Source organism: Hypanus sabinus (assembly GCF_030144855.1).
Source record: "Hypanus sabinus isolate sHypSab1 chromosome X2 unlocalized genomic scaffold, sHypSab1.hap1 SUPER_X2_unloc_27, whole genome shotgun sequence".
Classification (NCBI taxonomy): Eukaryota; Metazoa; Chordata; class Chondrichthyes; order Myliobatiformes; family Dasyatidae; genus Hypanus; species Hypanus sabinus.
In genome coordinates, this window is record NW_026778998.1 from 8,705 (window position 1) to 31,770 (window position 23,066).

At 41.7% G+C, this 23,066-nt stretch overlaps 1 protein-coding gene across 1 annotated transcript; it reads right to left on the bottom strand.

Annotated features, from left to right (window-relative positions):
- Positions 1-1,458: 1,458 nt before the first annotated feature.
- Positions 1,459-21,311, bottom strand: LOC132385841 (zinc-binding protein A33-like). The gene is made up of 7 exons (XM_059958070.1): positions 20,901-21,311; positions 20,110-20,205; positions 19,489-19,722; positions 18,263-18,285; positions 18,057-18,175; positions 2,067-2,129; positions 1,459-2,009 (listed from the first exon to the last, which is right to left on the bottom strand). Exons 1-7 carry the CDS (start codon positions 21,309-21,311, stop codon positions 1,519-1,521), a joined length of 1,437 nt encoding a protein of 478 aa, XP_059814053.1. The 3' UTR covers positions 1,459-1,518.
- Between the last annotated feature and the right edge of the window lie 1,755 nt (positions 21,312-23,066).

The window sequence follows — 23,066 nt, forward strand, 5'->3', positions numbered from 1 at the left end:
AAATTAGCCCTTCTGCTATTTAGAACTTCAACTCGAGGACCAGACCCATCCTTATCCATAATTAACTTGAAACTGATGACATTATGGTCACTGGACCCAAAATGTTCGCCTACAAATACTTCTGTCACCTGACTGTCTGGTTTCCTAATAGTAGATCAAGTATTGCATCCTCTCTCGTCGGTACCTCTATATATTGATTTAGAAAACTTTCCAGAAAACGTTTCACAAACTCCAAGCCATCTAGCCCTATTACAGTTTGGGAGTCACAGTCAATATGTGGAAAGTTAAAATCCCGTACTATTACAACTTCCTCTTTCTTACATCGGTCTACTATCTTTATACAGATTTGCTTCTCCAATTCTCTCTGACTATAGGGCGGTCTATAATACACCCCTATTAGTGTGGTCACACCTTTCCCGTTCCTCAGCTCCACTCAAGTGATCTCTGTAGACAAGCCCTCTGGGCTGTCCTGTCTACGCACAGCTGTGATGTTTTCCCTGACTGGTAATGCCACTCCTCCCCCTTTCATCCCTCCCCCTCTATCACGTCTGAAACAACGAATATTTCTATCATGTATAAACCTTAGGTGGGAGGTTATATTTTTGTATTAATGTATTAAAAATAAATTATAAATTCTACCAATGGAACCTCTTAAAAAATGATTCATATTCAAAATAGTATCCAACAAATCAGATTCTTGCATATATGGAAACTTAGATAATTATTTTTGTAAAAAATGTCTAACCTGAAGATATTTCAGTAAGTGTGTAAGAGAGAGAATATTTGCTAATTAACTCTTCAAAAGTCATCAATCGACCATCACAAAATAAATTATAATAAAAATAAATAAATCTGCAAAAAATACAGATCTCCCTAATCACTAATGATTAAACAAGTTTGGGAGAGAGAACTTAATATGACCTTTGTTAATGAAGATGGTTAATTCTTCTTTGATATGTGCCAATGAGTGTTTAATTCAATTTAAAATTGTTCACTTTTACTATTTAACAAAGGAGAGACTATCAAAAATATTTCCGAACATAGACAATTATTGCGATAGGCATAAAACTGAAGTAGCTACTTTTTCACATATGTTCTGGTCATGTTCTTCATTATTTTCTTCTGGAAATATTTATTTTCTACAATTTCTAAAGTTCTGAAAATTAATTTACAATCTAATGTATAAACCTTTGATTTCTGTCTGCACATGCAGTCCTCACAATCCTTCTCCACCTCACTATCTGCTCTAACACTCTGGTTCCCCTCCCTCGACAAATCTAGATTAAATCCGCCGGAGCAGCACTAGCAAATCTAGCCGCAAGGATGTTAGTTGCCCTCCAGTTCATGGGCAAACCGTCCCGTCGGAACAGGCCCCACCTTCCCGGGAACAAAGCCTTTCCAGAAACATGAAGCCCTCCCTCCTGCACCATCTCCTTAGCCAGGTATTTAGCTGCACTCTCCACACATTTATATTTAGAGGGACTTTACTCCTGACGCCAATCCCGGGACCCGACCCGTTTACAGACCCGGAGCGGAACCGGAGCAGATTCTCAGCCACTGGTGTTCATCCCAGGGCGCGAAGAAAGGATAAAGTTTCCCCGGGAATTTATTCCCAGTGAAGGTGTGGAGATGGGACTTGGTCTCCGCGTTGTAAAATGAAACTGTCCCGGAATCGTAACTGAGATAAACTCCCACCCTCCCGGGGATGGAACCGGCAGCGAGACGGATCTCGGGGGAGGGGAGACCGCGGTAAACGTCACAATCCCGATGTAACACGTCACCATTCCGCCCGATGACCCAGAATCCGGTCTCCGGACTCAGACTGAACCATCCCTTCCTCTCCACAGACTCTGCGGCTACTCCCAGCCACCAGACCCGATTCCCCGTCACCTCCACCTCCCAGTAATGTCTCCCCGATGTGAATCCCTCCGATCCCAGCACACAAAGCCCGTCTGTGAATCTCTTCCCGGTGTCAGGGAGATTCCTCCGGGTCCCGGTCCATCTCCAGACTCTGAATCTCTTCCCGGGGTCAGGGAGATTCCTTCGGGTCCAGGATCGTCTCACACTCTTCCGATCCTCAGACACCTCGAGATACGGATTCGCTGTTTCTACATCCAGGGTGACAGAGACTGGGGGGAGAAGCAGAGAATTAGAGAGTTCCCGGTGATCGGGGGGAGACTCGGACAGCGCGGCCCCGGGGATCGGGGTGAGACTCGGGCGGCGCGGCCCCGGGGATCGGGGTTATTTTCGCTGGACGGAGAGCAGAGAGACCCCTGGCACTTGACTCCTCAGACAGGGGAAACATCCTCCCTCTGTCCTGCCTGTTGACCCCTGAAAGAATTTTGTGTTTCCATGAGATCTCCCCTCATTCTTCCAAACAGAGAACAGGGAACATAAAGCAGTACAGCACAGGAACAGGCCCGTCATACAATGTTCACATTCATTTGTGAGTGTGAAGTGGGGGAGTGTGATGGTTTAAGACAGTAAAGGAGGTGATAATGGGAACCAGTAGGGGAGAGATGAATGGCAGATTGAACCAGGAGTGGGAGGGGTGGAAAGCCTGTGGGTGAACTGTGTGTGTAGACGTAATGAGAAGCTGGAGGGTGCAAAGATGGCAGATGAGGATGACTTTGTCCCCTTTCCCACAACCCCTTTCGCCGCAGTCCATCATTAGGACAGGGGATGAATTTGCAGGAACCCTTAAGCAACACAGGTCTGGATGAAGTGTTTCAGTCTGAACCGTGGACTGTTTTCTCTTTTCCATAGAAACTTCCCGGCCTGCTGTTCCCCCAACAATTTGTATGTGTTACATTAATTTTCAAATAGGTTACAGAAAGAAAAAAAAAAAAACCCTTCGCCCTCACCCCAACATCCCAATAGAAAAAAAAGAAGAAAAAATAAATAAAGAAAGAAAGAACGCCTGGATATTGGAAGATCCCCACATGCTCCATGGAGTTCATAATAGCTGTAATATGTATATTTATTTCTTTCCCCAGATAACCAATAATTTTATCTTCAGAGCACCTATATACTTAATCCTATTTTTTGTATGTAAGGGCGCCAAATTTTCAGAAATATTTCATATTTATCTCTTAAATTATAAGTAATTTTTTCAAGTGGAATACAACTAAAAATTTAATTCTTCCCGCGATCTATAATTACGTATGAATCCGATTTCCAAGTAACTGCAATGGCCTTTTTGGCTAATGCCAGTGCAATTTTTATAAATTCTTTCTCATGTTTATTCAATTTGGATTTTGATTTTATATATTGCCTGGTAAAAACATATTGGAGTGTGTGGAAGTTGTATTCCAATAATTTGCTCCAGTGAAACTCTTAAATTTGTCCAAAAAGGTTGAATTTTAGAACAAGACCACGTAGAGTGTAAAAAAAATTACCAATTTCTTGATTACATCAAAAACATTGATAAGATAAATTTGAGTTTAATCTATTTATTTTTTGTGGTGTAATATATATTTGATGTAAAAAGTTATGTTGTACTAAATTTAGTCGAACATTTATTGCATTTGACATACTGTAAAGACATAATCTTGACCAACTTGTTTCACCAATTTTAACATTCAAATCAGTTTACCATTTTTGTATTGACTTATGAATTCCTTGTTTAATTGCCTGTTTTTGAATCAAGTTATACATACCAGAAATATATTTTTAAATTTGTCCTTTATGAAATAATGTTACAATTTCTTTAGGTTTCAGCAATAACATTGTTTGACCCAGTTTACCTCTTAAATAAGTCCTTAATTGGAAATAACAGAAAAGAGTGTTATTTGATATTTGATATTTATTCTTTAATTGGTCAAATGACATTAATATACCTCCTCCAAAACAGTCTCCTATATATCTAATCCCCTTGTGAAACCAGTTATATAAGAGTTGATTATCCATTGTAAAAGGGATAAGTTTATTTTGAATTAAAGGTCTCTTTGTTAATAAAGATTTCTTTATCTCATCATGAACATTTATTTTATTGCATAAATCAATCAACTGTTTTAGTATAGGAGATTATTTCTTCTCCCATATCCATTTAGTTTCCCATTTATATATAAAATCTTCTGGTATATTTTCTCCTATTTTGTCTAATTCTATTCTAATCCATGCTGGTTTATGTTCAACAAGAAAAGATGCAATACATCTCAGTTGATTTGCTTTGTAATAATTCTTAGAATTTGGTAGTTGTAACCCTCCTAGGTCAAATTTCCATGTCAATTTTTCCAACGATATTCTTGACATCTTACCTTTGCAAAGCAACTTCCTCATAAAATTATTTAACTCTTGAAAAAAATTCTGTGATAATTGTATTGGTAATGTTTGGAATAAGTATTGTAATCCAGGGAATATATTCATTTTTACAGCATTGACTCTACCTACTAATGTTATTGGTAACATCATCCATTTATCAAGATCCTCTTGAATTTTTTTCAATAATGGCAAATAATTTAATTTATATAAATTCTTTATATCATTATCAACTCTTACACCTAAATACTTTATACCATTTATTGGCCATCTAAATAGAGTTATTAATCGTCATTGACTATAATCTCCTTTCGTAAGTGGTAAAATTTCACTTTTATGCCAATTTATTTTGTACTCTGATATTTTCCCATATTCTTCCAATCTAGAAGATAATTTACGCAACGAATGTAATGGGTTAGTTAGATAAATCAGAACATCATCAGCAAATAAGATAATCTTATATTCCTCCAGATTAACTATGAAACCCATAATATATGAGTCAGTTCTAATTAATTCAGCTAATGGTTCACAACTAAAGCAAGTGATAATGGACAACCTTGTCTAGTTGACCTTGTTAACTGAAATTATGTTGAAATTTGGCCATTTGTCACCACTCTTGCTCTGGGGTTAGTACTTAAAGTTTTAATCCATTTTATAAAAGATACTCCTAATCCATATTTTTCCAATACCTTAAATAAAAAATCCCATTCCAATCTATCAAATGCTTTTTCTGCATCCAAAGCAACTGCTACACTCATTTCTTCCCTCTTTTGTTCCAAATGAATTATGCTAAGTAACCGAGTTACATTATCTGCCGATTGTCTATTTTTAATAAATCCTGTTTGGTCCATGTGAATTAATTTTGCTAAGTATTTAGATAATCTGTTAGATAAAATCATTGCTACTATTTTATAATCCGTGTTCAACAAAGAAATAGGTCTATATGATGTTGGTTTTAAAGGATCTCTGTCTTTTTTTGGCAATACTATAAAAATAGCTGTTGAAAATGATTCTGGAAGTTTATGCGTTCTTTCCACTTGGTGTATTAGCTCCATAAAAGGAGGAATTAATAAATCTTTAAACTTTTTGTAAAATTCAGGCGGAAAACCATCTTCTCCTGGAGATTTATTACTCTGACGTGATCCTAGAGCTTCTTCGACCTCTTTTAATGTAAAAAGCACATCTTATCCCTTCTGTTCTTCCAAATTCAATTTTGGGAGAGGTATTTGTGATAAAAAGCTTTCTATCTCAAAAATATAATTTTGTGATTCTGATTGATACAATTCAGAATAAAAAAAATTAAAAGTTTATAAAGGTTTATAAATAATTTTATTTACACTTGTTCTAATTGCATTTATCGTTTTGGAAGCCTGGTCTGTTTTTAACTGCCAAGCAAGAATCTTGTGTGATCTTTCACCTAGTTCATAATATCTCTGTTTAGTTCTCATAATTGCTTTTTTCTGTTCGGTATGTCTGGTGTATTATATTGTAGATTCTTATTAACAAGTTGTCTTTGTTTTTCTGTCATATATCTTTGAGATTCTTTTTCTAATTTTGTAATCTCTTTTTCCAATTGATCTATTTCTACCATATATTCCTTTTTAATTTTAGAAACTTATTATCTGGCCTCTCAAATATGCCTTCATCGCTTCCCATGATATAAATTTATCATCAACTGAATGTGAGTTTGTATCTCAAAAAACTTGAATCTGTTTTTTCATAAAATCACAAAAATCTTGATGTTTAAATAATATTGAATTAAATCTCCATCTGTAAATCGATTTCTCATTATCCATCATTATCATTGTCATTATCAAGCGGGAATGATCTGAAAATATTCTCGCTTTATATTCCATATTTTTCACTCTGTCTTGAATATTCGTTGATAGTAAGAAAAAATCTATCCTTGAATAAGTTTTATGTCTATTTGAATAAAATGAATAATCTCTTTCTCTTGGGTTAATTCTTCTCCATTTATCAATCAAATTTAAATCTTTCATCAATGATAAAGTTAATTTTGCTGCTTTTGGTTTTGTAACAACCTTTGTTGACATATCTAAAACTGGGTCCAGACAAAAGTTAAATTCTCCACCTATTAATATTTTATCGTGTGCATCAGCCAAATTCAAAAAAGCCTCCTGTATAAATTTTACATCGTTTTCATTTGGTGCGTAAATATTCACGAGTCCATATTTCTGAAAAGATTTGGCAATATATAATTACATATCTTCCCACAAAATCAAATAAATACATTTTGTATTTTAATTGGTAAAGTTTTGTTGACCAAAATTGCAACTCCCCTCGCTTTTGAATTAAAATAAAGCTGCTATAACATTTCTGACCCAATCTCTCTTTAATTTCTGATGTTCTATCTCCGTTAAATGTGTTTCTTGTATAAAAGCTATATCTATTTTCATTTTCTTAATGTATGTTAAAATTATTTTTCTTTTCACCGGTCCATTAAGCCCATTAACATTAATACTTTAAAAAAATCAGTAAATTAGTCATTATTTTTAACGTGGTTACTCCAGTCTATGATAATGCATAATATTTCAACTCTCATAGTACCTTAGGGAATTATTTTAAAATTCTCCATATTGCGAAGTGTCTCCCCTCCGATCATCCAGGCAAAGAAAGAAAGATAAAAGAAAAATAAAACCCCTGCTAATTCTGTAAATGAAAAAAAAAAACACAACATTACCCCCCTCCGTAGTGCGGGTCATGGCAAACTCCATGATTACACACGTGAATCCCATAGCGATCGATCCGAAGTTCCCCCAGCTCCCCCGTAACATGAAAAAGTATATATAAGAAAAAATAATATCACTACTCTCGATTAGTATTTCTGAAATTTTTACCTGTATCATATAATTAAAAGTATATTTAAATATTCTTCTGTCCTTAATGTCCATCATCTCACTTCACTGTCCCTGTCTTCATATTTAATTGTTTCACTTTTAAATCTTTACTGTGACTAGTGAATATTTGGGAGTTCTTGTGCAAACTTCTCTGCATCCCAATGATCAGTAAAAAATCTTCTTTTTCCGTCATCCAAAAAAAATTATCAGTTTTGCTGGGTGGCGCAATATAATATTCCCATAAATGTTTCCCATAAAGCATTTTTCGCTGGCTTAAATTTCTTCTTACTCTTCAAAAGGTCATAACTGATATCAGGATAGAAAAGAACTGCTTTCCCTTCTATCATCAATGGCTCATTTTTCTTTCTGGCATATTGGGCAGCCGCCTTCAGGATCTTTTCTTGATATCTTAAGCATTTTATCAAGATTGGTCGTGGGTTTTGATCTTACAGCTCTGTGGACCCTTTCGATTTCAATCAACTGGGTTCCCTCTTCCATTTCCAAATTATCCGGGATCGATTTTTCAAAAAAAATTATTGCATCCTCTCCTTCTATCCCTTCTTTTAAGATCAACAATTTTAATATTATTTTGTCTACTAAAATTTTCAAGCACGTCCATTTTTTCCGACAGTCGTTTTCTTTCTGATGTCCGGTCAAGAGTATTATCCTCCATTTTTTTCACTCTCTCAATAGTGTCTCCCGTTATTTCTTCCAAGTTTTTAACTTTCTTGTTTTTGCACCATTTTATCAAACATAACCTTCTTATTTTTAATATCTTCTTGTATTTATTTTATTTTTTTAATTCGTGCATTATTTGCACCAAAGAAGGAACTCTTGTGTGTCCAGAATATCTTCCACCTCCAATCTCTTCCTGTTGTTCTTCTTTTACCTCCTCATCTTCATCTGTATGTTCCAGAGAATCCGAGTCCACTGCGGGTTCATTGTCACTTCCGCTTCCAATGCTAGCTGGGATTTGTAGTTCATTGTGCTCATGTTTGCGCAAGCCATTTCCTGCGCGCACGCGCAGTTCCTGTTGCTCCTTCTTGGAGACGATTGCTGCTGCGGGCGAATTCTGTTCTGTTTCGCCGGATTGAGATGCACTTGAGTCCGAGGCTTCTTCACGGTGGCCGGCCCAGTTTGGACTATCTTCAAAGTAATAGTTTCCTTCTTTGTCTGTTTAGGAGGCATCTCTAAGGAAAATCCTGAGTAGTTTGGACGTAGTTTTTAGGAAAAAATTAGTAACTTTTCTTCACTTAAACATTAATTTATTAGTTTTTTTTTACGGGAGAGCTGGACATCCACGTCTCGATCCCACGTCATCACGTGACGTCCCACCTCCATCCCACAAACAATTTGTGTGTGTTACTCTGCTTAAAATATACTCAATTATTTGGCCTCCACAGTTGCCTGTGGCAGATTCACTATCCTGTGGATAAAGGAATTCCTCCTCATCTCTGTCCTAAATGGACATCCCAATAGTCGGAGGCTGATCTTACCGTTCCCGACCCACCCACATCCTCCCAACATCAACTCTCTCCAGACAGGTGTCAGAGAGATCTGGCGAGACCCTTCATCAGGACCTGTGTCGCTTGGATTACCAGCATCTGCAGATTTTCTCCTGTTTGATTTTTAAAGCAGAAGTTAATAAGTAAACATCTTGATTAGTCAGATTCTCAAAAGTTTTGGGGAGGAAGCGGGAGAGTAGGGATAATAAATCAGCCATTCTTCTAAACTCCGGTGAGTACAGGCCCAAAACCATCAAACACTCCTAATATGTTAACTCTTTCATTCCCGGAATTATTCTTGTGAATCTTCTGGACCCCCTCAAATGCCAGTACATCTTTTCCGATAGAAGGGACCCAAAACTGCTCACAATACTCCAGGTGTGGTCGGACCACTGCTTTATAAAACCTCGGCATTACATCCTTGCTCTTGTACTCTAATCCTCTCGAAATGAAAGCAAACATTGAGTTTGCCAATCTTACCACTGACACAAACTGCAAGTTAACCTTCAGGAATCCTGCACCCATGTCCGTTTGCACCTCTGATTTTTGAATTTCGCCCTGTTAACAGAATTGTCTACGCGTTTATGCGTTATTGTCTATGCGTCCTTCGACCAATGTCGTACCTGCCTAAGTTTGTACCTGTCAAACTCTACCTGTGCTTCAAGATCCTTATTACGTATACTGGTTCATTCAAATAAGACCATAAGACAAAGCAGCAGATGCCGGCCATTCGGTCGTTCGAAACTGCTCCGCCATTTTATCATGAGCTGATCCATTCTCCCATTTTCCCACTCGCCCACCTTCTCACCATGACCTTTGATGCCCTGGCTACTCACATACCTATCAATCTCCGTCTTAAATACACCGAATGACTTGGTCTCCACTGCCACAAGAAAGTCACAGATTCACCACCCTCTAGCTAAAAAAAGATTCTTCGCATCTCCCATCTGAATGGGCGCCTTTAAGTCATTCTCTCTTGTACTAGACTCCCCCACCATGGGAAACAACTTTGACACATCCACTCTGTCCATGCCTTTTAACATTCGAAATGTTTCTGTGAGGTTCCCCCTCATTCTAAACTCCACGGAGTACAGTCCAAGAGCGGTCAAATGTTCCTCATATGTTAACCCTCTCATTCCCGGAATCATTCTAGTCAATCTTCTCTGAACCCTCTCCAATGTCAGAACATCCCTTCTTAAATAAGGATACGAAAACAGCACACAGTATTCCAAGTGAGGTCTTACCAGTTCCTTATAGAGCCTCAACATCACATCCCTGCTCCCATACTCTATTCCTCTAGAAATGAATACCAACATTGCATTCGCCTTCTTCACCACCGACTCAACCTGGAGGTTAACCTTCAGGGTATCCTGCACAGACAATCCCATGTCCATTGCATCTCAGAACTTTGAATTCTCTCTCCATTTAAATAATAGTCTGCCCGTTTATTTCTTCTACCAACGTGCATGACCATACACTTTTCAACATTGTATTTCATTTGCCACTTCTTTGACCAGTCTCCTAATCTATCCAAGTCTCTGCAGACTTTCTGTTTCCTCAGCATTACCATCCCCTCCACCTATCTTTGTATCATCAGCAAACTTAGCCACAAAGCCATCTATTCCATAATCCAAATCGTTGATATACAAAATAACAAGAAGCGGCCCTAACACAGACCCCTGTGGAACACCACTGGTAACTGGAGGCCAACCAGAATGGGATCAATGGGCTCTTGTCTTGTTTAGTGGCCTCATGTCTGGCACCTTGTCAAAGGCCTTCTGAAAATCCAAATACACAACATCCACTGCATCTCCCTTGTCTAGCCTACTTACAATCTCCTCAAATAATTTCAATGGGTTTATCAGACAGGATTTTCCTTTAAGGAAACCATGCTGAGTTTGGCCTATCTTGTCATTTGCCTCCAGGTACCCCGTAACCTCATCCTTGACAATTAACTCCAGCAACTTCCCAACCATTTCTCAAGCTAACAGGTCTATAATTTACTTTTTGCTTCCTTACCCCCTTCTTAAATACCAGAGTGGTATTTGCAATCTTCCACTCCTCTGGAACAATGCCAGAGTCTATTGACTTTTGAACGATCATTGCTAATGCCTTTGCGATCTCCACAGCTACTTCTTTCAAAACACAAGGGTGCATTCCATCTGGTCCTGGAGATTGATCTACCCTTAGACTATTCAGCTTCCTCAGTACTTTCTCTGTCGTAATTGTGACTGCGCACACTTCTCTTCCCTGACACTCTTGAGTGTCCGGTATACTGCTGATATCTTCCTCAGTGAGGACAGATGAACATACTCGTTCAGTTCCTCAGCCATCTCCTTATCTCCCATTACAATTACTCCAGCATCATTTTCTATCGATCCAGTTTTTTTTTACTCTTTATATACTTGAGAAAGCTTTTGGTATCTTTTTGATATCATTTGCTAGCTTCCTTTCATAGTTCATCTTTTCCCTCTTAATTGCCTTCTTACTTTCCTTTTGTAAGCTTTTAAAAACTTCCCAATCCTCTGTCTTCCCACTAACTTTTGCTTCCTTGAATTCCCTATCCGTTGCTTTTACTTTGGCTTTGACCTCGTCAGCCACGGTCGCAACCTTTTTCCATTCGAAAATGTCTTCTTTTTTGGAATATATCTGTCTTGCACATTCCTCACTTCTCTCATAAACTCCAGCCACTGCTGCTCTGCCGTCCTCCCGCTAGTGTCCCTTTCCAGTCAAATTTGGCCAGTTCCACTCTCGTGCCACTGTATTTTCCTTTACTCCACTGAAATACCTACACATCGGATTTCGGCTTTTCTTTCTCAAATTTCACAGTGAAGTCAATCATGTTACGATCACTGCCTCCTTACCTCAATCTCTCTAATCACCTCTGGTTCATTACACAATATCCAATCCAGTACCTCTGATCCCCTAGTGGGCTCAACAACAAGCTGTTCTGAAAAGCCATCTCGTAGACATTCTACAAATTCTGTCTCTTGAGATCCAGTGTCGATCTGATTTTCCCAATCCACTCGCATGTTAAAATCCCCCAGAATTATGAAAACACTGCCCCTCTGGCAAGCCTTTCCTATTTCCTGTTGTAATTTGTAGTCCACCTCACTGCAGCTGTTAGGAGGCCTGTAGATATCTGCCATCAGAGTCCTTTTACCCCGGCGATTTCTTAGCTCAACCCAGAAAGATTCTGCACCTTCCGATCCTATGTCACCTCTTTCTGATGATTTAATATCATTTCTTACCAATAAAGCCATGCCACCCCCTCTGCCTAGCTGCCTATCCTTCCGATACACCGTGTATCCTTGGACGTTCAGCTCCCAGAGACATGCATTCTTTAGCCACGTCTCAATGATGGCCACAAAATTATATCTGCCAATCTGTATCTGTATGACAAGATCATCCACCTTTCCAGTCAAATTTGGCCAGTTCCTCTCTCGTGCCACTGTAATTTCCTTTATTCCACTGCAATACCGACACATCGGATTTCGGCTTCTCTATCTCAAATTTAGCTATCTTAGATTCATTTCTGTTTTCCTCCTCCTCCACTCTATCATTCTGATTTCCCATCCCCCTGCCAAATTAGTTTAAACTCTCCCTGACAGCTCTATTAAACATTCCCGCTATGGTTCAGGTGTAACCCGTCCTGTTTGAACAGGTAATACTTCCCCCTAAAGAGATCCCAATGATCCAAGAATCTGAAGCCCTGGCCCCTGCACCAATCTCACAGTCACGCATTCATTTGCCTGATCCTACTATTCTTGCCCTCGCTAGCACGTGGCACAGGGAGCAATCCTGAGATTACTACCCTGGAGGTCCTGCTTCTCAGCTTCAATCCTAACTCCCGGAAATCTCTCTTCAGGACCTCCTCCCTTTCCCTCTCTATGTCATTGGTACCAATATTTGCTTTCAAGAAGGAGCTAGATAGATATCTGATGGATAGGGGAATCAAGGGATATGGGGACAAGGCAGGGACTGGGTATTGATAGTGAATGATCAGCCATGATCTCAGAATGGTGGTGCAGACTCGAGGGGCCGAATGGTCTACTTCTGCACCTATTGTCTATTGTCTATTGACTATAACATGTACCAAGACAGCTGGCTGCTCGCCCTCTCCCTTCAGAACATTCTGGACCCGATCCGAGACATCCCGTACCCTGGCACCTGGGGGGCAGCACACCATGCAGGTATCTCTACCAGGCTCACAGTATCTCCTGTCTGTTCCCCGACTATAGAATCCCCTATGACTACCGCATTCCTCTTCTCCCTCCTTTCCTCCTGCACAACAGCGCCAGGATCAGTGCCAGAGACCCGGTCACCGTGGCCGTCCCCTGTCAGGTCATCCCCCTCAACAGCATCCAAAACGATATACTTGTTGCTGAGGGGGGCAGCCACATGGGTGCTCTCCACTATCCGGGCATTTCCCTTCCCTTCCCTCTCCTGACAGTCATCCAGTTTTCTGACCCCTGTAGCCTCGGGATGACTACCTCCCTGTAGCTCCTGTCTATCACCTCTTCATTTTCTCTAATAAGCAGTAGGTCATCAAGCTGCAGCTCCAGATCCCTAACACGGTCTCCGAGGAGCTGAATCTCGGTTCACCTGGTGTATTTGTGGCTATCAGGGAGGCTGGAGGTCTCCCAGGATTCCTACATCTGACACCCTGAACAAAGCACAAACCCTGCAGAAATGCTACCTAATTCTACAGGAATGAAACAAAGAAAGATAGGTCTACTCCCCCACTTACTTCTCCAAGCACACGAACTTTTTAAACTGTTAGCTAATGTGCCCTGCTGTTCCCCCGTCCGACGGGCCGATTTACCAAGGGGAGAAAATATCCGTATGGTGTGTATATACATTGAAGGAGAGTGTGCACATTGAAGAATTTGTATGTTACAGTGTGTCATCACATGTCTGGTGTGTGTTGACAATGTACCACGTGATTGAGTTGTTTAAATGAATAAATGACTGTCTCTGAAGAGTTTGGTTTCCAGGATACTGAGGGAAATAACAACGTACATTGCTGAGGCTCTGATTACAATCTGCCAGTCCTTCCTGTGTATGTGTGTGAGGGAGCTTTGCCAGGCCGGTTATGCTGTGTGTGCTTCTCCCGAGATGAAATTTTGACCCATGTCAATGCTTGTTGGTGTGTCCGAGCTCATTCTCACAATGCTTCAATGTCGTGGTCTGATAACCTTAAGACATAGGAGCAGAATTAGGCCATTTGCCTCTCGAGTCTGCTCCGCCATTCAATCATGGCTGATCCCTTTTTTCTCCCTCCTCAGCCCCACTCCCTGGTCTTCTCCCCATAACCTTTGATGCTGTATCCAATCTAGAACCTATCAAGCTCTGCCTGAAATACACACAAGTTCCACAAATTCACCAGCTGCTGGCTCAAATTTATCCGCATGTTCTAAATAAAACCCCCACTATCTTGTCCTAAACTCCACCACCATGGGAAACATGGTTTCCACATCTACTCTGTCTGGGCCTTTCAACATTCAAAAGTTTTCAATAAGATCCCCTTCCCATCTTTCTAAATTCCAGCGAGTACAGACACAGAGCTATCAAACGTTCCTCCTATGGTACCCCTTTCATTCCTGGAATCATCCTTATGAAATGAACCTTCTGCAATGCCAGCACATCTTTTCTTAGATGAGGAGCCCAAAATTGTTCACAATACTCAAGATGAGGCTTCACCAGTGCCTTATAAAGCCTCAGCATCACATCCCTGCTCTTGGATTGAATGCTATCTAAACCCTTTGAATTGAATGCTTACCTTGGATTTGCCTTCCTCACCAGTGACTCTACCTTCAAGTTAACCTTTAGGGAGTTCTGCAGAATGACTGCTAAGTCCAATTTCGTCTCAGATTTTTTGATTTTCTCCCCATTTGAAAAAACAATCTGCACATTATTTCTACGACCAAAGTGCAGGACCATGTATTTTCCAACATTGTATATCATTTGCCACTTTCTTTCCCATTCTCCTCATCCAAGTCCTTGTGCAGCCTAACTGTTTCCTCAACACTCCGCCAATCTTCGTATCATCTGCAAAGCCTGGAAACAAAGCCATCTACTCTAGGACAAGAGGGTATGACTTCAGGATTGAAGAACGTCCTTAAAACTGAGATGCGGAGAAATTACTTTAGTCAATGTGTGGAAAATCTGTGGAATTTGTTGCGACATGTGGCTGTGGAGGCCAGGGCATATTTAAGGCAGAGATATATCGGTTCTCATTTAGCCATGGCATCACATGGTATGGGGTGAATGCAGGTGGGTGGGGATCTCTGGAAGAATTGGGTCTTTCCATGACTGAATGTTGGAGCAGACTCGATGGGCCGAATGGCCTATTTCTGCTATTATATTTTATGGTCTATTCCATCAGCTAAATCTTGATATACAGCATAAAATGATGGTGTCCTAACACTGACCGCTGCGGAATACGAGTCACTGGCAGCCAACCAGAAAATGATCCCTTTACTCTCATTCACTGTTTCCTACCAATCAGCCAATGTTCTAACCATGCCTCTAACTTTTCTGTAATACCATGGCCTCTTAACCTGGTTACCACCTTCATGCGTGGCACTTTGTCAAAGGACTTCCGAGATTCCAAATATACAACATCTACTACATCTCCTTTATCGATCCTGCTTGTAATCTCCTCAAAGAATCCCAGCAGGTTTGTCGGGCAGGATATTCCATTAACGAATCCATGCTGACTTGTCCTATCTTGTCCAGTGTCACCAAGTATTCCATAGCCTCACACTTAACAATTGTCTCCAATTTCTTCCCAACCACAGAGGTGAGGTAAACTGGTCAATAATTTCCTTTCTGCTGCCTTCCTCCTTACTTAAAGAGTTAAGTGACATTTGCAATTTTCCAGTCCTCCGGCACCATGCCAGGGTCCAGTGATTTTTGGAAGATCATTTGAAATGCCTCCATAAGTTCTACTGCGACCTCTTTCAGAACACTAAGGTGCAGTTCATCTGGTCTGGGTGACTTATGTATCTTTAGGGCTTTCAGCTTTTTGAGCAGCTTCTCTCTTGTAACAGTAACTGCACTCACTTCTCTTCCCTCGCACTCTTCAACACCGGGCACAGTGCTGGTGTCTTCCACGGTGAATACTGGTGCAAAATATTTGGTTTATCTGCCATCTCTTTATCCTCTGTTATTATATATCCGGCCTCATTTTCTAGCGGTCCTATATCCACTCTCATTTCTGTTTTATTTTTTTTTACAATACTTGAAAAACAATTTGATATTGTTTGCTAACTTGTTTTACAAAGACAGATGTGTAAAAAGGGCCTGAGAGATCCTCATGTATATGAAGGATGTAAGTAATAAAGTCAATTAAATTCAAATCAATTTCTTGTTTATTTTTTCCCACCCAATCATCCTTTTAGTTCCTCTCTGTAGATATTTAAAAGCTTCCCAATCCTCTCTCTTCCTACTAATTTTTGTTTAGTTGTATGCCCTCTCTTTTGTTTTTACATTAACTTGTTTTCCCTTGTCAGCCACGGTTATACTATTTCGCCATTTGAGTATTTATTTATTTTTGGAATACATCTATCCTCATTTTCCCAGAAACTGACACCATTTCTGCTCTGCTCTCATCCCTGCCAGCATCTCCTTCCAATTTGCTTTGGCCAACTCCTCTCTCACCACTGTAATTTCTTTTACTCCTCTGAAATACGACAATGCCTCCAAAGGGTTCTTTTAACTTCTCACCCCTTGTTCAATACATAACACCCAATCCAGTAGAGCTGTTCCCCGAGTAGGCTCAACGACAAACGGCTCTAGAAAGCCATCACATTGCATTCAACAAACTCACTCTCTTGAGATCCTTTACCAACCTGATTTTCCCAATTGACCTGCATGTTGAAATCTCCCGTGATTATCATAACATTGTCCTTTTCATCAGCCTTTTCTATTTCCAGTTGTAATCTGTGGGCCTCAACCCACTGACTGTTGGGAGGCCTGTATATGACTGGTGTCAGTGTCATTTTTACTTTTGCAGTTCCTTACGTCAACCCACAAGATTCAACATCTTCCAATCCTATGTCACATCTTGCTGCTGATTTACCAGCAGAGCCACACCACCCCATCGGCCTTCCTTCCTTCCTTCGATACATTGTGTAACCTTGAACATTCAGCTCCCAACTACATCCATCCTTCAGCCACGTTTCCGTGGCCACAATATCATACCTGACAATCAGTAATAGTGCAACAAGATCATCCACCTTATTTCTCATACTCCATGCATTGAGATATAACACTTTGTGTTCTGTATCTGCTACCTAGTCCGTAATCCCTAATGCTCTGATACTCACCCTGCTGGCTGCAATTTTCTCCTCTTATCTGTCCGCCATATCTGACAGTCTGACAGCACACTATCTTTGCATTTTACCATCAGTCCTATCCCTTCACTCCAGTTCCAACCCCCCACCCCAAAAAATTAGTTTAAACACTGCCCGACAGCTCTATGAAACCTCTCTGTGAATATTGTACTCCTTCGGGTCGAGGTGCGACCCATCCCTTTTGGGCAGGTTCATCCTCCACCAGATGAGATCCCAATCGTCCAAGAACCTGAAGCCCTGTCCCCAGCACCATCTTCTCAGCCATGCTCTATCTGTCAAATTATCCTGTTTCTACCCTCACCATCACGTGGCACAAGCAACAATCCTGAAATTACAATCATTGGATGCTGCTTCTGAGCTTTCGACCAAGTTCTCCAAATTCTATTTTCACGACCTAATTGCTTTTACTTCCAATGTCATTGTCCTAAAATTTACCAAGATATCTGGCTCTTTTCCCCCCCTCTCTAAAATGCTGCGGACACGATTCAAGGAATCGTGACCCTGACCCTGGCACCCAGGAGGCAACATACCATTCGGGTGTCCCGTTCACATCAATAGATTCTCCTGTCTGTTCCCCTGGTGATTCAGTCCCCGATCATGACCACTCCCCTCTTCTGTCTCTAACAACAGTGACAGGTGCTGATCCGGAAGGGGGAAGACCTGTGTCTGTCAGAGTCTGCACTCACAGGGCACATGAAGGACTTGTGTATTTTCCTGACAATCCCGGTCACCACACTGATACCTGCTTTTATTCCCTACCATATTATCATCAGTATTAAATTCCTAGCTCCTCTGGTAGATCCAAACTCATGTCTTGGTGTGTTAGTGCATTTGCATGCGATCAAGACACAGTGGTTCATCTGCCAGTCCCGTGACCCTGTGACCCTGTGCTGGTGTGTCCAGGGGTCTGACATCTCCAGGTGCCTCCCAGACGGTGGGGTTGATGTGGAATAAACTTCAGTTCCCCTTCAGCCCAGTATTACAATCTTTGCCTCAAATTGGAACTAAATTGAACTTCATAAACAAGGAGAAATGAAACTTTATAAAAACGTTTGAAACTTTATAAGTTTTACCTCGATTAATAGCATCAAGCGTTTCTCTCAGCACTGTTTTCAACAAATAGGGGTGAACAAAGTTTTCAACCGGTAGGGTCACATCTGTCACAGACAATTCCTGGACATCGTCATTAATCCTGTAAATATTAAACTGCTGGTTATAAATTGCTATTCTGAACTATTTTACAAACCCATTCAGGGCTTCAGTAAAGAGCATGTCCTACCTCCTGTTCCGACGAGCTTCCTCCTGAAATAAATAAAACACACATCTGATTAGACTTGGACTTACTGTCCATATCCTGAATTTCATCCAAATCATTACAAGGTGTTGAAAATTCCCACTCACACTCACGGACAATACAGAACCACAGGGTAGATTACAGGGAAAGTTTCTGAATGTCAGACCATTACTGAGAGGATGAAACTTACAGGGAAGACAGGACAGGCTGTGCATTATCATCTGGATATGACGTCAGTGTGATAGGATGGAGGAATTTAAGCTCAGTGATGTATGTGATTGTGTGTGGGTGGAGGAAGTACCTCTATTTATGAGGAGACTCGTGGGGAGATGTAATACCAGATGAATTTTAATAAATTCCACAAGAAATTTAGTGAAGAGGATGCGGAACTCACTGCCACAGGAGTGGATGAAATGGAACAGCAGAGACTGACTGTAATGGGGAGGCTGGATAAACACGTGAGGGACCAGGGAGTTCGGGGATCTGTTGCTGGGTGCGGTGAGTAGGTGGCAGGAGGATTGTGAAGCAGGGAAACTGATAGAAGATGGATCTAATGGCCTGTTTATGATAGAGAATGGGATATAATCCCATGTGAAATGTATCCAAAAATTAAAGACACAGTGAAAGTTTTCCATCTGATGGAAACCGGATGTGGAGGATAAGTCTGATGTGTGGGTCACATTATTTGTTCTCACTGATTGACAGAGAGACCCTCACACCCACCGCACCAGACACACTCACAGCCTGTGACTGGAACTGGGTGTTAATGGGAGTTTTAGAGGACATTTAATGCTGTAATTAAGGAAACAGTCAGCAGCTCTGTGTTATGATCGGAGTAAATAATTTCGGAGAGATTTGCATTCTGTCCTGGGATGTACAGAAGTTGTGGAAGCCCAGTTTTGGGACAATGGACAATAGGCCATTCGGCCCTTCTGGCCAGCACCGTCATTCACTGTGATCATGGCTGATCATACATAATCAGTACCCAGTTCCTGCCCTCTCCCCATATCCCTTGACCACGCTATCTATAAGAGCTCTATCTAACTCTCTTTTGAAAGCATCCAGAGACTTGGCCTTCACTGCCTTATGTGTGAGGTCGCCAGAGCGACAATTGATTTGTTAGAATTGGCCTCGGTGCTTTGTTTATTTCAAATATACCACTGTTCATTTAGTGCCCTTTGACAGAAACAAATTGAAATATAATTCCTCACCTTGAGAAATATCACACTGTCTTTTTGATCCATCTGTTCATTTAACTTAGTGATTTCCTCCTGAATAAACCTTATATTCTCTTGAATCTCTCGAAGATTTTTCTGCATTGGATTTAGAATCCTCGCCTCTTCCTTCCTGAGATCCCAGAGTAAGCTCTGCTCTTTCTCAGTGATAATCTGGCGCAGTTCAGCAAACTGGGATGTGATGTGGGTCTGAACGCTGTGTGACTGTTCCTGTCGAATGAAAATTGAAGATTGATTTACTGTATTGCTGTGTGTATTTCCTTATGACATTAAGGAGACGATTTGGTCCGTGAAATATTCCCATCAACCGCATTCCCTCCTGAAACCTATTCTCCCCATTGACCCATTAACTCCCATCTGATTCACATACACGCTCCCCACCTTCACAGGATTAATTGTAATTAACCATTCAACCAGCATGTCCTTGGAATGTGTCTGAAACTGTCATGATCACAGGGAGAGCATGCAAACTCCACACAGACAGCAGCAGAGGTCAGGATCGAACCCAGGTCACTGGAGCTGCGACACTCGGCTATTCTGCATTAAATGGAGCAAAACTCGACAGTAAAATCAGAAATTCCGCTCAGGAAGCCTCACCCGAACTCCGGAAATCTTCTCTTTCTGTTGCTGCTCCTTTTCCTGGAAGTCTGATTTCTTTTTCGTGAGAGAGTCTAAGGAAGATTTTAGCTGATCCTGGAAGTCAGAGAGTGACGGAAATAGAAACAAAGATGCATCAAAAGAAGCAGGATATCAAACCCGATTATCACTCAAAATGCCGGAGGAACTCAGTGAGTCAGGCAGCATCTATCCAGGGGAAATAAACAGTCGGTGTTTCGGGATGAGACCCTTCATTAGGACTGGGAAGGAATGGGACAGAAGCCAGAATATAAAGGTTGGGGATGAGAACCAGCTGACAGGTGACGGGTGAAACAACGTGAGGGGGAACGTGGGGGAGAGTGATGAAGTGAGAAGCTGAGAGGGGACAGGTGGAAGAGGTAAAGAGCTGGAGAAGAAGGAATCTAATACGAGAGGACAATCGACCATGGAAGAAACGGGAGGAACCGGGTTGTTTACGGCCCTGAGTGGTGACGTGGGAGGATGTTAGGAGCCAGGTGTAGCACTTGTCCCGCTTGCAGGTGTCAGTGCCAGGAGGGAGATCAGTGGGGAGGAGCGAGTGGATCAGGGCGATACAGTACGGGGAGCGATCCGTATAGAGAGTGGAGAGTTGCGGAGTGCGGAGGTGGGCTGTGGGACGGAGAGATGCTAGAATCCCGTTGGAGATGGCGGAAGTTGCAGAGAGTGATGTGTTGGTTATAGAGGCTCGTGTGACAAAGCCTCGTGTAGGACAAAGGTAATGTGTTAAGTGTTAAATTAACGTTAGTTTTTACCGTAAAGTTTTTAACAGCTTCTTTAATCAGCACAAATCGATGCTCTCTGTGTTCCTGCGTAGCTGCACAGATCACACAGATCAGTGTCTTGTCCGTTTCACAAAACAGCTTCAGTTCTTCCTCATGTTCCTCGCAGTGAAGTTTACTTTCCTTCCCTTTCGGATTCAGGTTTAAATTTCGAAATTTTTCAGCCAGATTTGCTAAGGCCCGATTCACCCTGAGGGTGCGGTCAGCTAACAGCTCTCTACATTCCGGGCAGGAGTTTCTCTCCTCCCTTTCCCAACACTGTGTGATACAAGAGCGACAGAAGTTGTGCCCACACTCCAGTGTAACCGGATCGATGAAGAAATCCAGGCAGACAGGACAAATTACCTCCTCGCTCAAACTCTCGGTCTCTCCTTTCGAAGCCATGTTAACTCCCGGCACTTCCTGATTCAGAATGCTTTCACTTTCGGGGAGCTGCTGATCCTCTGCAGTACCGCGATTGTCCACTACGCGCGCTGCAGTCTCAGATAATGCACATAATGTTGCTGGTTGTGTTCAATGGGAAGTAATAGTGGTAATTTCATCGCAGGGTGAGATCAGCAACACATTAAACAGCTCAGAACAGAAATGAAAACTCGGCCATGGACGGCCTAAGCCCGGCTGCGAAAGGAGTGGCTTTGGGCATGGGACTAGCAACTCCATCCCGGTAAAATGGCAGAACGACAGAAGCGTCAAATGAACCTCCAAAGGCCTCATCCCGGGGATCGGAAGGAACTTCCCCTGGAAGACGATTGAAGTAGTGTGGTGAAAGGAGAAGCCACAGGGCCGATCAATCCCCGGCCCTGGACAGGGGACTCTGGTGGGCTGCTGTTGGCAGCCTGTGCGATGGGCTAAAGAATAAGCAGAACAGAAATGAAGCAGGAGAGAAGAGCCTGGTTCAGTCTGAGGCAGGACTGAAAGGGACAAGTTCTGAAATGAGAGACACAAGAGACTGAGATGCTGCAATCTCGAATGAGAAACATTATGCCATAGGAACTGAGTGGGTCAGGCAGAATTTGTGTAGAGAAATATTCAATAGACTTTCCGATTCGAAATCCTTCACCAGTACTGTCTCAACTCGAAATATCGATTGTCCATTTCCCTCCACAGTCGCTGCTTGATCCGTTGAGTTCGTCCAGACAACATGGATTTGTGCGTGGATGGTCATGTTTGACAAATCTTACTAACTTTTTTGAAGAGGTTACTGGGAAAGTTGACGACGGTAAAGGAGTAGATGTTGTCTATATGGACTTCAGTAAGGCCTTTGACAAAGTTCCACACAGAAGGTTAGTTAGGAAGGTTCAATCGTTAGGTATTAATATTGAAGTAGTAAAATGGATTCAACAGTGGCTGGATGGGAGAAGCCAGGCAGTAGTGGTGGATAACTGTTTGTCAGGTTGGAGGCCTGTGACTAGTAGTGTGCCTCAGGGATCTGTACTGGGTCCAATGTTGTTTGTCATATACATTAATGATCTTGCTGATGGGGTGGTAAATTGGATTAGTAAGTATGCAGATGATACTAAGGTAGGCGGCGTTGTGGATAATGAAGTAAGTTCTCAACTCTCGGTGAGCTTCTGGTGGCGGCCTGTCTCCCGGTAGGCGTGATGGGCTAAAGAAGAAGCAAATGAAGCCGGAGAGAAGAGCCTGGTTCAGTCTGAGGCAGGACTGAAAGGGAGAAGTTCTGAAAAGAGAGGCACAAGAGACTGCAGAAGCTGGAATCTCGAGTAAGAAACTCGAGGGACTGAGCGGGTCAGGCAGCATCTGTGGAGAAAAATGTAAAATCGACTGTCAGGTCGAGATCCTTCCGCTGGACTGTCTCAACCCGAAATCTCGATTGCCACTTCCCTCAGATGCTGCCTGACCCGTTGAGCCTAAACACACAGACGTGGTGTAGAGAGAGCAGAGCAGTGGGCTGAGCACGCATCATTGAGGTGTGCCAGTGTTGATTGTCAGCAAGGAGGAGATGTTATTTCTGATCCACACAGACTGGGATCTCCTGATGAGGATCCAGTTTCAGAAGGAGGTACAGAGACCCAGGTTTTGGAGCTTGTTGATTACAATTGAGGGTTTGATTGTGTTGAACGCTGAGATATAATTAGCAGCCTGACTTGTGTATTGCTATTGTTCAGGTGATCTAAGGCT

Excerpts from the sequence above, each read along its gene's own strand:
- LOC132385841 (XM_059958070.1), bottom strand. The coding sequence starts at position 21,311 with ATGGCTTCGAAAGGAGAGACCGAGAGTTTGAGCGAGGAGGTAATTTGT. Across the intron at positions 20,206-20,900 it reads AAGCTGTTAAAAACTTTACG|GATCAGCTAAAATCTTCCTT; the intron begins GTAAAAACTAAC and ends TCTGACTTCCAG. Across the intron at positions 18,176-18,262 it reads GAAGCTCGTCGGAACAGGAG|GATTAATGACGATGTCCAGG; the intron begins GTAGGACATGCT and ends TAATATTTACAG.